This window comes from Erythrolamprus reginae, chromosome 8 (genome assembly GCF_031021105.1).
Source record: "Erythrolamprus reginae isolate rEryReg1 chromosome 8, rEryReg1.hap1, whole genome shotgun sequence".
In the NCBI taxonomy this organism is placed as follows: Eukaryota; Metazoa; Chordata; class Lepidosauria; order Squamata; family Dipsadidae; genus Erythrolamprus; species Erythrolamprus reginae.
Window position 1 is genome coordinate 36,781,705 of NC_091957.1, and position 14,648 is coordinate 36,796,352.

At 41.5% G+C, this 14,648-nt stretch overlaps 1 protein-coding gene across 4 annotated transcripts in view; it reads right to left on the minus strand.

Moving 5' to 3' along the window:
- Positions 1 to 14,648, minus strand: part of LOC139171433 (pre-mRNA 3'-end-processing factor FIP1-like) — a 53,826-nt gene that overhangs the window by 34,665 nt on the left and 4,513 nt on the right. For all 4 annotated transcript variants that reach the window (XM_070759665.1, XM_070759664.1, XM_070759663.1 and 1 more), the window contains exons 2-6: positions 7,060 to 7,096; positions 5,425 to 5,509; positions 3,867 to 3,964; positions 3,045 to 3,103; positions 2,190 to 2,300 (exon numbers count right to left, since the gene is read on the minus strand). In XM_070759665.1, the coding sequence (XP_070615766.1) occupies positions 2,190 to 2,300; positions 3,045 to 3,103; positions 3,867 to 3,964; positions 5,425 to 5,509; positions 7,060 to 7,096 (390 nt within the window). The remainder of the gene's footprint in view (positions 1 to 2,189; positions 2,301 to 3,044; positions 3,104 to 3,866; positions 3,965 to 5,424; positions 5,510 to 7,059; positions 7,097 to 14,648) is intronic.

A 14,648-nucleotide genomic window follows, 5' to 3' on the forward strand; every position in this document is an offset into this window, starting at 1 on the left:
TTATTTACGGTTGACCTATCCAGATTCCTAAGAGGTCAGTAAGGGGCGAGTACAAGTGCACTAGAGTGCCTTACTATTGCTCTCCTATATCTCCTATACCTTTCTTCTATTCCTATATCTCTTCTTCTATTCTTTCATTGATATGTTCTATTACTATACCTTCTTTTCTATTATTTCTTAGATATATTTTACTATGAGTATCTCCTCTATAACCTTCATCATGTATTTTACTATGTGTATATAGATATATACCCACTAAAACCCTAATTGTGTATTGGACTAAATAGATAGATAGATAGATAGATAGATAGATAGATAGATAGATAGATAGATAGATAGATAGATAGATAGATACTTTTAATTTGCATCTACAATATACTCTGTGAGCTCTTATGGAGGGACTGTTTTCGCCATCTTTCTCTCATCCATGATCTCTAGGCTGAGCCTGCCAAGGTTTGGTCTACAGAACACAGCTTGGAAGAATTACTAGGTGTCATCCTTGCTTTGAAGCCTGACAGGTCAAACCTCAAAAGTGCATCAATCTTGCAACTTTAAATGCACCTTTTCCCCATCCCACCCCCATGCATTCATGTTCAAGAGAACAAGGGAGGGTCCAAAATTATTATTATTATTATTATTATTATTATTATTATTATTATTATTAATTAGATTTGTATGCCGCCCCTCTCCGAAGACTCGGGGCGGCTCACAACAATAATAGAAACAATATAACAGTGAAACAAGTCTAATATTAAAATAAAACATATCTAAAACCCCAGCAATTTAAAACCATACAACACATACCAAACATAAAATATAAAAGCCTGGGGGAGGATGTCTCAGTTCCCCCATGCCTGGCGATAAAGGTGGGTCTTGAGTAATTTGCAAAAGACAAAGAGGGTGGGGGCCGTTCTAATCTCTGGGGGCAGTTGATTCCAGAGGGCCGGGGCCGCCACAGAGAAGGCTCTTCCCCTGGGGCCCACCAGACGACATTGTTTGGTCGATGGGACCCGGAGAAGGCCAACTCTGTGGGACCTTATCGGCCGCTGGGATTCGTGCGGTAGAAGGCGGTTCCGGAGGAGCAACAAGGGGGGGGGGGGGGAAGCCAGGATAGATTCTCTGTATGACACTATCTGAAAACAGGGTAGGCAAAGCTCAGAAGCTGAGCTACAATGATTATTATTTTATTTTTTATATATATACATACACAAACATAACAATGACAAACAAAATGAAAAACACGACATAATTAAAACATAAGTTTCGGGTGTTTACATTCCCTGTTCATTCAGAATTTCAATCGGAGATTTATCCATTTTTACTTAATTTTTGTTAAGGTACTGCTTTGTATTTTTACATAGAATGCCAGAAGAAGGGATGGTACTTAAAAAGGTGATGGATTGTACAGAGGTGGATATGTTATTAAAAAAGCTAGATGGGAAAGAAGACTCAGAATATTATAAGATATGGGAGAATTTTTTATAATTGGCTAGAGGAAAGAAAGGATAAAAGAAAAGAAACTATATAGAAATATAATTTAAGAAATTAATAAATAAAATGGAAAGAAAAATATGCAAACATGAGCTATAATGATTAAAAAGCCCATCCCTGACTGAGTTAGCTGCTCAATCCCAAGGAGCAGTGGGTGGCTCGGTGGTCAAGATGCTGGGCTTGTTGGACCCAGCCGCCCGGGTTCGAGACATGAGCGCCACATGACGGGGGAGCTTCCGTCCTGACTCTAGCTCCTGCCAACCTAGCATACAAATGCAAGTAGATGAACAGGTACCACATCGCTCTGTGGTATCATGCTGGTCACATGACTGTAGGAATGTCTTCAGACAGCGCTGGCTCAATGGCCTTGAAACAGAGACCAGCAGCACCCCCTAGAGCTGACAATGACTATAGCGGAGTAAAATCCGCATGGACTCCATTTAGCCAACCCCAAGGGAACCGACCAGATGGTCCCACTACACAGGGAAAGATCTCACCGTTTCCAAAACGAAAGTGCTGCTCTTAGATTTCATCCCCCCACATTAGGGAGAGCATGCCCGTAAACCGGCGACCGAGTCCACCTGTCCCACCTCTCCTTATCAAGGATGGGCGATGCTGGGCCAAACCAAACCAAACGATCCAGGGGAAAAAAAGGAAGCTGTTGATCATATTTACCACAAGAAACTTTGAGGCCCCACCTGGTTTCCTCCACGGTTTGTCTTCAAACGATTCTAAATCCACCTCGATTACTGGCAAGCCGTTAATATTCCCCGAAGCCTCTAAATCAATACCTTTAGGCTGCGACTTGGCTTTGAAGAAGGGAAAGCAGATGGTTAGTGCTTGAGGACGGCTGTGGAACTGTTTCCCCTGTAGCTCAAAAAAAGACAAATCTCTTCCTGGATAAATTTAGCTTCAGCTCTGGAATTCTGCCCATTTGCAAATAAAATAGCTTTGCATTTGTGTGTGCGTGTGTCTTAACACAATGTATTGTTTAGTTCTATTGTTTGGTAAAGGTGGGTGGGAGGGAGGGAGGGAGGGAGGGAAGGAAGGAAGGAAGGAAGAAGGAAGGGAGGGGCGGGAAAGGAAAAAAGGAAACAGAAAACAGAGAGAGGGAGGGAGGGAGGGAGAAAGGAGGGAAGGAAGGAAGGAAAAAAGAAAGGAAGGAAAAAAGAAAGGAAGGAAGGAAGGAAGAAGGAAGGAAGGGAGGGAGAGAAAGAAAGAAAGAAAGGGATAAAGGAAACAGAAAACAGAGAGAGGGAGGGAGGAAAAAAGGAAGGAAGGAAGGAAAGAAGGGAAAAAGGGAAAGAGAAAAATAGAGAGGAAGGAAGGAAGGCAGGAAATAGGAAAGGGAAGGGAGAGGAAGGAAGGAGGGAAGGAAAGAGCCAGCATGCTAATTAAATAAGCTTAATTAGTAAATAGCATATTTAACAAATTCTGATATGGTCTGAGATAGCCTTACAAGCCATTTGGATTGCATTGCAAATTAATTCAGAATAAAACATTCGCTTGCCCAAAGAAAAAAAATGTAGCCGAGAATAATGCTCCATTCATACCTGAGACTGGTGCTCCGTAGCCTCGGCCTGTTTTTAGGTTCAGGTTCATCGGAGTCCCCCTAAAACAAAATGAAAACAGAACTGCAGCTTCTGGGCCACCCGTGCAGGGCTCGGCTCCAATCATCTTTCCCAGGATCTTAAACTGGTACAAATCAAACCATGACAGCATGAAGAACATCCCTGGGTCGTCCCAACAGTCTGCTGAACGGACAGGGGGACCCAGGAGAAGAGGCGAGGGGAATCTTCTCTGCAGAGACAACACTGCTAGGCTGGTAGCGCCCTCCCCCGGCTCTAACTGGCTTTTGGGGAATGATGGGATCAGAAGTCCTGCCCATCTGGATGGTGTCAGGTTGAGTCACTGAAAGCTGCTTCAGTGACTTTGTACATCCAGGAGAAATTCGATCACCTGGAAACCAGAAAATGGCGAGTTCCAATCTTGATCACCAGGAGATGGTGAGTTCTAGTCCTGTTTTAACCATGGAAGTCAACTGGGTGACTTTGGCCAATCACCAAGAGACCCTGAGTTCTGATCCTGCCTTAGGCATGAAAACTAGCTGGGTGATTTTGGGTCAATCATCGGGAGACGGTTGAGTTCTACTCCTACCTCAGTCTGGGGGATTTGGGGCCCTCTTTGCCCAATCCACCTTACACGGTCATTGTTTTGGGGAAAATATAGAGGCAGAAGGAATATTAGATATGTTCACCTCCTTGAATCGTTTATAAAAACAACAGAGGCAGGATACAAATAAATTAAACAAGTAAAGCCTCGTTGATCTCAAAAAACAACTTGCGATAGGATTTGGGAGATGGTGTAACACATACATATAAGATGGAGCTCCGGTCTTGATATTGCCAATCGTGACTCGAATGTCATCATCATCACTGTCGCTCTCATCATCCTCTTCCCCACTTGGCATTATCTGCAGCAAAGACAGAATCATCTCCAGCACGAGGAACTAAATCCGTCTAGGTGAGTTGTCACAAGGACCAAAAGAGAACGTGGGGGGAGGGAGTACGGGAGCTCCTTCTAATTTGGATTTGGATCCCACCTGATTCTGTCTTCTCGGATTAATGTTGACTCTTGCCAACCCGAGAGACAACTTTTCACCATGACGATCTGTCCCTAAGCTTTTCCTTTTCGGGTCTCCCAACACTGCCCACCCCCACACCATTGTACAGTGGTACCTCTGCTTAAGAACTTAATTCGTTCCGTGACCAGGTTCTTAAGTAGAAATGTTCTTAAGAAGAAGCCATTTTTCCCATAGGAATCAATGTAAAAGCAAATAATGCATGCAAACCCATTAGGAAAGAAATAAAAGCTTGGAATTTGGGTGGGAGGAAGAGGAGGAGGAAGAAGAGGAGGAGGACAGTTGCTGCCGAAGGAAGAATGTGAGGGGAGGGGAATCAAAAAAATCCAAAACTTTAAGGCTTAAAAAAAAAGAGGTGGCGAGGAGGAGCAGGCGCCTCCCATACACTGTCTCCCATATACTGGCTGCTGCTGCTGCTGCTACCTGCTTCCTCTTCCTTCCCATGCTGAAGGGCTCCCCTCTCCTCTCGCTCACTCGCTTTGTAGCTGGCGCCTTTCCTTTGCTGTGGTGACTCCTCGACTGCCCAGAGTGAAGGGAGTGTTTCTTTTTTCTTGGCGCTGGCAGAGGTTTATTCCCTCTCCAAGCGCCCAGAGAAAGGAAAATGCTTCGTTCACTCTGGGCTGCCAAAACCTCCTTAAGCGCCACCAAAAGGCTCCTCTGGCAGCCCAGAAAAGCCTGAGATGGCCAGGATTAAAGGGGGAATAGCAGGAAACTGGCTGGACCTTTGTGCTGGTCTCAAATTTCCTGGGAAATTTTTCTGTGCTCAGGTTCTTAAGTAGAAAATGGTTCTTAAGTAGAGGCAAAAAAATCTTGAACACACGGTTCTTATCTAGAAAAGTTCTTAAGTAGAGGCGTTCTTAAGTAGAGATACCACTGTACTTGGGCTGATGTGCCTCTTGGCCCTGGATCCTCCTCTTTGGCTGCCTCAGCACCTTCTCCAGGGCGGCAGGGCTTCTCCTAAACCTTCCCAAGGGAGGTCATTTGCACTCGGTCATTCAGAACTCCAGGTTTGTTTATTTTCTTGGCTATCCACAAATTTCTTAGGAAACTTCTGGAGCACCAAAGGTGAAATGTATCAATTGAGCTCCAACACTTGAAACTTTCAAAGTGAGATTGGACTGCCATTTGTCCGAAATGGTGTAGGGACTCCTGCTTGAGGGGGGGGGGGGGGTTGGACTAGATGACACATAAGGTCCCTTCCAACTCTAATAATCTGATAATCCCAACATATTTGCCAGGCACCTGATTGGGAAAGGCTGTGCTGGGATTTCTACTTGAGGATCACCACTTACTTGCTGCAACAGTTCTTGATCTTCACTGATAACAATCCTGGTCTCCTTAGGAATGTCTCGCAACGGGTGAGATTTGGCGTGGGGTCTGATAAAATGTAAACACAACAATAAGGGCAAGTTCCTCCAATCAATGGGACACAGATTACCTTGGTCAATCAGTAGGACAACTGGCCCTCCAACAAAGTATTCCTTTCTATGCAGATGTCGCATACAGAGTTATCCCTGGAACCCTGAAATGCAGCCAGAGTGAAGCTTCCGCAGGACCCTGCCTGGACCTGAAGCTCAAGGGGTCCATAGAACAATCAATGGGCTTGGCTTACCAGGAACAGGCTGGCTTTCCAACTGCCCGGCTGACTTGGATGTTGGTTACATGAATTCCCATCCCATCTTCTTTTTAAGAAAAGCTCAAGGCAGCTAACCAGGCAGTTGGGAAAAAAGCCTGTAATGGTCAGTATATACATATACAGTGATCCCTCATTTTTCGTGTTCCAAGACCACCCATGAAAAACGAATTTCCGTGAAGTAGAGGAAAGATATATTTTAATATATTTAATGAGTATTTGGACTTTTAAAACCCACCCTCTGCATTAAACAGTCATTCTATAATGTTTCTCAGCTGGAACTACATGTGATATCCTACCAGTTGCTTTAATAGAGCACAGTAGTACTGTAGAAGAATTTTATGAATTTTTAATGGATTTAAAATTTTCAATGGATTTAATGGAATTAAGCCCCCTTTGAAAACCCGTGAAATAGCAAATCCACGAAAGATGAACCGTGAAGTAGCGAGGGATTACTGTATGCATCCATCCATCCATACGTCCATCCATCCATCCATCCATCCATCCATCCATACATACATACATACATACATACATACATACATACAAACATACATAGAAATATGACTAAAACAGAGTTTAGAATTCCAAATAAAAAAATAAAATGCAAATAAATAGATATACGAAAAGCATTTTGGTTCTTTTTTTAAGTAATGAGGTTTTGATGCTGGGAATAAGCAGAAGGTACAAAGCTACAGTTAAGCTTTTACAATTAATGTAATTTAACATTAATTTAATCTGAGGTGATGTGAATTTAGTGTAATAAAATTTACTTAATGTAACATCAAGTATCTCTGTAACTTGATATGACCCAGAAAGGTTAAGTAGTGTTACATAGAAATACAGAATTGATATATGTTCTGCTATGACCCTGATGGTGAAGCTATGGCCTGCGTGTTACAGGTGGCATGCATCAGCTTCTCTGTGGGCAGGCGAGCCATCGCCCCAAAGCAGCTCCACCGTGCATGTGTGCATGAGCCCCCACTGGCCAGCTGGTCATCAGATCTCTGGCACATGTGTGGGGGGCGGGGGGGGCCCCCCGCAGGGGCATGCCTGTGCAGGGCGGGGACACATTCCCAGGGGTCGCTCGCATGCATTGCGATTTTGGGGGTTCGCGCCTGCACGCTTTCGGCACTTGTTCTGGAAAAGGTTAGCCATCACTGCGCTATGGTGTTCAATTAGCATGGCAAAAGCTTGCTGGGTGTTGTGGAGCTCTGAAGAGCCTCATGTTACAGAAGGTTCTGCCTGACCTCAATATGTTTGGTTCTAAAGGAAAAAATATATAAAGATTTACCCAGATATTGGTCCATCTTCTGGCTTACCATTGTCATCTGAAAATAGGGAGAAAGAGAAATACTAATTAAAGGCAAAGATCAATCCTGCAACATTTGTAAATAAATAACTCAGTGTAGTCTTATGAGGTGTTCCCATTGACCAATTACGATGGAATATGGAAGCATGTGATATGGAAGAATGAGGGATGTGGACGAAAAAAGTGAGCGAGAAGGAGCAATTATTTCCCTACAGTCCTGTACTCCGTCTATTCCTAGCTCATGTCTCTCTTTTTCTAGCTACAGTGACCCCACCCCTCCAAGGCCCGATCCTTCTTGAAGTCTCCTTTGAGTTGACTCAACCATGATGAGTTCAGAAACTTTTCAATGGAGTTTTCTTGGCAGCCATAAGGAAGTGTTTTGCTGCTGCTTTCTCCAAAATATTTTGGTGTGTGTGTCTGTGTGTGTATAGAAACATAGAAACATAGAAGACTGACGGCAGAAAAAGACCTCATGATCCATCTAGTCTGCCCTTATATTATTTTCTGTATTTTATCTTAGGATGGATATATGTTTATCCCAGGCATATTTAAATTCAGTTACTGTGGATTTACCAACCACATCTGCTGGAAGTTTGTTCCAAGGATCTACTACTCTTTCAGTAAAATGATATTTTCTCATGTTGCTTTTGATCTTTCCCCCAACTAACTTCAGATTGTGTCCCCTTGTTCTTGTGTTCACTTTCCTATTAAAAACACTTCCCTCCTGGACCTTATTTAACCCTTTAACATATTTAAATGTTTCGATCATGTCCCCCCTTTTCCTTCTGTCCTCCAGACTATACAGACTGAATTCATTAAGTCTTTCCTGATATGCTTAAGAGCTTCCACCATTCTTGTAGCCCGTCTTTGGACCCGTTCAATTTTCTCAATATCTTTTTGTAGGTGAGGTCTCCAGAACTGAACACAGACCTCACCTATGTATGTATGTATGTATGTATGTATGTATGTATGTATGTATGTATGTATTAGATTTGTATGCCACTCCTCTCCGAAGATTCAGGGCTCCAGATTTTCCTAACATCCAGATCACCCCATATCAGGAGACAGAACAACACTCTCAATTTGCAAGAAAGCAAATGCCAGTTGAATATTGGAAAAAAACCATTCCAAGTATAAGTGAGGAGGGGAATTTGGCAGTAGAAGCAGCGAACAAGCAAAGCAATTGGCTCCCTTTCACTGGCTTGCATTTGGACATAGACTGGACATCGTTCTGTAGGGGATGCTTTAATTTGGATTCCTGCATCTAGCAGAAACCTGAATTGAGGATCTCCCAAACGCAGGATTTTCAAATGGGCAGTCAGGGAAGTTTTCTGCAGACAGTGCAACAGAACCCATCATCCTTCTCCACCTGTGCCTGGACTGATTCTGAGGTTTGGTAAGGAGTCACATCACAGAAATCTCATTCATAATTACTTTTATTTAGAAATCAGGGAGGAAGACACATTCAAAGAGTTTCCTGCACATATTTCTTGAGCAAAAGGATGCACATGAATTTTGATCTGTGGCTTATTTTGACATTAGCAGCCTGGTTGTACAATGTATGTTTATGCAAATGGATTTTCATGCCTCACTTGTGTAAGGCTGGTAAGTCCCCACCCAACACCACCTTTGTGCAATAGAAACACTTTAAAACTTTTGCAAAATAGAACTCAGACTTTCACTAAAAGAGAATATTTGTAGCTCAGGGTTGAACTGTGCAGTTATTTATTTATTAGATTTGTATGCCGCCTCTCTCCGTAGACTTATTGGGGCTCTCTTGAGCCTGGTGGTTTTGCAGACATTTCATCACCCAACTAGGTAGCTTCATCAGTGTGAGTGTGGGGTTTGCTGCCTGTTTATATAGCTTACCCTATGGGAGAGGTTTGCCTGGGTTGATTGTCTGTGTTAATGTGTTAACTGATGATGTTACCTAGTTGGGTAACTAAATGCCTGCAGGAAAACGACAAGCAGCATAAAATTCACCTTGACTCTACCGGGATAATAGCAACCGTTCCAATCAAGGAGATGCCAACCAAGGAAGTGGCATTTTCCTTAGTATTGATCTGACAAAACAGCCTATAAAAAAAATCACCTCTCGATTGTGATGGAATGTATGACAGTTCACTTCCACTGTACAAGATGTTTCTCCCTCCTTAAGCGTTGTGACTGTTTAAAGAGTTCACTGGAGAGATTTCCTCTTATTGTGCCATTAATTCATTCTGGCTCCAATTACCCATCTTTGTTTATTTAATGCACTTCTGCTTCAAATAAAAAAGGATAGAAACTCTGCGCGGATGGCATATGTGCAAAACCAAAGACTACCCTGCATCTTCTCCAGAGTAGCGCATAGGCTGATGACTCAGTTCTTAACATTCTTTTAACAGAGACCTGGAACCAAGAGGCCTCAACACTGTCTGTGCCACTATAATAACCTAAACACATTAGAAAAGAAAAATCCTATTTATCCTATTAAAGCAAAGGTCTAAAGGTCCCCAGAATGTTATTTTTGATACCGTCCAGGAGATGTATCATGGTTTACGTTACCTAAAGAAACAAAACTGGATAGTTTTTTGTTGGCATATATCTAGAAACACCTGGCTAACTAGGAAGAATAATCACACCAACAGTTTTAAAGTCTGAAATAACATTGCTAATAAAGAGAGCAGAAAAGTCACCCCTTATGACTGCCAAGAAACCCAAAATATAGGCTAATGAAGACTTTATGTCTCGCTGAGATTCCTGATTGATAGATAAGAATTAGCAGTTTAAAATGAAATGAGGACATTTTTTTTCCTGAAAGGGACAGAGAGCAGCCATATTTCATTTTCGATCGCCTGGCTCAATACTAGTAACTGTGAAAGGGATCTTGAAGTCTTAGTGGACAATCACTTTGATTGTCTGAGCCAGCCCTGTGCTGTAGCAGCCAAAAAAGCCAATATAGTCCTAAACTGCATTAACAGATAATAGAATTCTTCTATTTGCCAGGTGTGATTGGACACATAAGGAATTTGTCTTGGTGCAGATGCTCTCAGTGTACATAAAAGTAAAAGAAACATTAGTCAAGAATCATGAAGTACAACACTTAATGATTGTCATAGGGGTCAAATAAGCAATGAGGAAAATCAATATTAATAAAAATCTTAAGGATACAAGCAACAAGCAACATTCTACCGCACAAATCCCAGGGGCCGATAAGGTCCCGCAGAGTTGGCCTTCTCCATGTCCCGTCGACCAAACAACGCCGTTTGGCGGGCCCCAGGGGAAGAGCCTCTCTGTGGCGGCCCCAGCCCTCTGGAATCAACTCCCCCCAGAGATTAGAACGGCCCCCACCCTCCTTGTCTTTCGCAAATTACTCAAGACCCACCTTTGTCGCCAGGCATGGGGGAGTTAGGATATTCCTTCCCCAAGGCCATTACAAGTTATGTATGGTATGTTTGTGTGTATGTTTGGTTTTTATAATAAGGGTTTTTAGTTGTTTTATTAAATTGGATTGTTACATGCTGTTTTTTATCATTGTTGATAGCCGCCCCAAGTCTGCGGAGAGGGGCGACATACAAATCCAATAAATAATACATAATAATAATAACAAGTTACAGTCGTACAGTCATAAGTGGGAGGAGATGGGTGATAGGAACGATGGGAAAAAACTAGTAGTGATAGTAGTGCAGACTTGGTAAATAGTTTGACAGTGTTGAGGGAATCATTTGTTTAGCAGAGTGATGGCATTCCTGGGTGGGAAACTGTTCTTGTGTCTAACTGTCTTGGTGTGCGGTGCTCTATAGTGACGTTTTGAGGGACAGAATCAAGATCACATGAAGTATTAATACTACTTTATACCCTCGTATGATCACACTTGGAATATTGTTTTCGTTGCCACAATATTTAAAAAAATTCTGAGACTCCAGAAAGAGTCAAAGAAGAACAACAAAGATGATGATCAGGGAGCCGGAGGCTAAAACTTACAAGGAATGGGTTGCAGGAACTGGGTAGGTCTAGTTTAAGGGAGAAAAGGACAGGGGAGACCTGAAAACTATGTTCCAATCTAAGGGGCTGTCACAGAGAAGAGGGGGGTCAGCCTATTTTCCAAAGGACCTGCGCGCAAGACAAGAAGCAATGGATGGAAACTAATCAAGGAGAGAAGCATCCTGGAATTAAGGAGAAATTTCCTAACAGAACTATAAATCAGTGTAACGAATTGCCTTCAGAGGTTGTGGGGGTCCCATCACTGGGGGTTTTGAAAGAGGGATTGGACAGCCTTTGAATCAAATGGCACATTGTACAGGGGGTTGGACTATAAGGCCTCCAAGGTTCCTTCCAATTCTCTTATTCTGTTATTCAATTCCATTATTCTTTATCACAGTAACATCTGGGGACTAAAGCAGTTTAAACATTTAGACAAGCATATTTGTTAACTCCCAAGCTTAAGAAACTCAAATCTGATCTCCCACATTAATTTGTTCTCTGGGTCATTCTTTGTGAAGTGGACCAGGTGCCCAGTTGACTGATTTTTGCAGCCTTATTTGAAAAGAAACGTCACAAAAACAACATATATGATAGGAAAAAAACATGCTCTTTCTAATGAAATAAAAATGAAGATGATTGAACATGAGAAAAGAGGGAGCTCTGTTTCATCACCTTCAATCATCTTCATTAGAAAGAGCAAGGTTTTTTTCTATGACTCTGTTTTCCCACCTTCAATTATCTTAATTTTTATTGCATTTGAAAGAGCACTTTTTTGTATGTTGTTTTTGTAATGTTTTTTTTCCAAATAAGGCTTCAATTTCACTGGGTCCACTTGACAAAGAATGACCCCTCTACATTTTCAAATAATCTGCCTGTTGATTAAATGCAACTGCCTATATCTTTTTAGAAACAACCCCCTTTCCAAGAAAAATAGAGAAGGGTCTGCAACATGTCCCCTAGTCTTCTATACTGCATAATTTGATTCCATGACCCAAATTTACCCATGTTTGTTTAGCTCTGCAGCTCTAACTCAACTAGATCTGCAGAGACAGATCAACAAAGCTACTTCTGAATCATACGTTCACAGGCAAAGCAACAACATTCTACTACGGGAATTTGCTGCACTAATTTTACAAAGTCTATAATGCCCCAGAAATGTTTGAATCCCTATATGTTTCCACCAAGAATATAAAGCTGCGTATCCTTATAATAATCTGTTGGGACTGATCAAACCGAACAAACAGAATAATCTAAGAATAAAAATCCCTTTGCAGTCAAACAAGGATTAGCTTTTGGGTTCGTATTCTTAATTTAATATTCCAAATACCGAATTACAGGCAGTCCTTGACTTACAACCGTAATTGAAGCCAAGATTTCTGTTCTTAAGCAAAACAGTTTTCAAGTCAATTTTGCCTCATTTTATGATCTTCCTTGCCCCATACCATCCAGGAGATGTATTATGGTTTACCCAAGGAAACAAAACTGGATAGCTTTTTGTTGGCATATGTGTAGAAACACCTGGCTAAATGGGAATCATTGCAGTTGTTAAGTCAGTAACACGGCTGTTAAATGAATCTGGCTTCCAGAAGGTCACAAAAGATGATCACACACCCCAAGGACCCTGCGAGCATCATAAATAGGAACCAGTTGCCAAATGTCCAAATTTTGATCATGTGACCCTGGGGATTTAAGTATGAAAAGCAGTCATAAGTCACTTTTTTTCAGTGCTGTTGTAACTGAATGGTCACTAAATGGATGTTTGAATGTCAAGGACTATGTCCTATACTGTACTGCAGAGTCCTCAAACTTGGCAACTTTAAGACTTATCGATAACAATCTTACTTAAACCAGAACTATTCTTGCTAGGCATCTTCAGGCAAAAAGTCACAAAAGAAGATAGATAACTTATCATTCAAATCTTGACAGCTGCTAGAATTACCTATGCCCAACATTGGAAACGGGAAAATATTCCTACTACTATAAATATTATCACAAAAATTATGGACTGTGCTGAACTATCTAAAATGACAATGGGATTACAAAATAAAAATGATTCAGAGTTCTACAGGGCTTGGGAGAAATGGTACCGATGGTTATCCAACAAAAAAATATGAAACAACTATTAATAAAAGAAATTATTCAAATGCACGTTTCCATCTCACAACAGACCACGTAGTAATTACAAAATTTAATACCGTTCACATACAATTTTAAGTACAGTGATACCTTGTCTTACAAACTTAATTGGTTCTGGGACGAGGTTCTTAAGGTGAAAAGTTTGTAAGACGAAACAATGTTTCCCATAGGAATCAATGGAAAAGCAATTAATGCATGCAAGCCCAAAATTCACCCCTTTTGCCAGCCGAAGCACCCATTTTTGCACTGCTGGGATTCCCCTGAGGTTGCCCTCCACAGGAAACCCCACCTCCGGACTTCTGTGTTTTTGCGATGCTGCAGGGAAATCCCAGCAGGGGAATCCCAGCATCGCAAAAACAAGGGCTTCGCTGGCAACGGAAGTCCGGAGGTGGGGTTTCCCATGGAGGGGAGCCTCAGAGGAATCCCAGCAGCACAAAAACGGGTGCTTCACTGGCAATGGGAGTCTGGAGGCGAGGCATCCCAGCAGCGGTGGTGGGTTTGTAAGGTGAAAATAGTTTGTAAGAAGAGGCAAAAAAATCTTAAACCCCGGGTTTGTATCTCGAAAAGTTTGTATAATGAGGCGTTTGTAAGATGAGGTATCACTGTATTAAATAGACATTGATTTCATAGACTGTCTGAACTCAATCCTATTGATATTGATTCATATTACTCATCAACTATATCTACCTTCAAACACTTACAATCATACTCTTTCCTTTTCATCATATACACCAGGGCTGGAGAATTCTGGGAATTGAAGTCCACAAGTCTTAAAGTTGCCTAGTTTGGAGACCTCTGATATACTGTACACCTATCATACGTCACAACTCAAAAGTCATCAATTCAAAATTGCCTGCTATCTCGCAGGTCTTCCCCTTTCCCCTCTCTCCCCTAACTAAATTTCACCTTCTCATATATCTCTCAGTACCCTTTTCATCCCCTAATACAATTAATTAACCCAACCCATTTTTGAATTCGTATATGTACTTGATTTGAAGTTATGTTGCTATATTTGTATAATCTCAACTTTGAACAGAAATGCTATTTTATTATGCATAATTTACTATCCTTATATTATTCTGATATGTGTTTTTTTGTGTTCTTTTTTTGTATATTTTCCCCTTTCCCCCCCTTCTTTCTTTTTTTAAAAATTCAATAAATTATTTCTTTTAAAAAAGACTTGTGGATTTCCCAGAATTCTGGGAGTTGAAGTCCAAAAGTCTTAAAGTTGACAAGTTTGGGAACCCCTGCTGGAACTGAATGGCCGAGCCTTCAGGGCTAAATGAAGCATCTAACTGTATTCAGGCACAATGCTAAAGCATAGTTCTAAAAGCACAAATCATCATCATCATCTATAGGAAAATCATCTGATACCCAGAATGTCATTATATAAACCAGGAAATCTTGGCCTGAAATGCAAGCTATTTTTTAAACAAGGTTAAATACAAGGTTTGCAAACGGTTGGATTCACA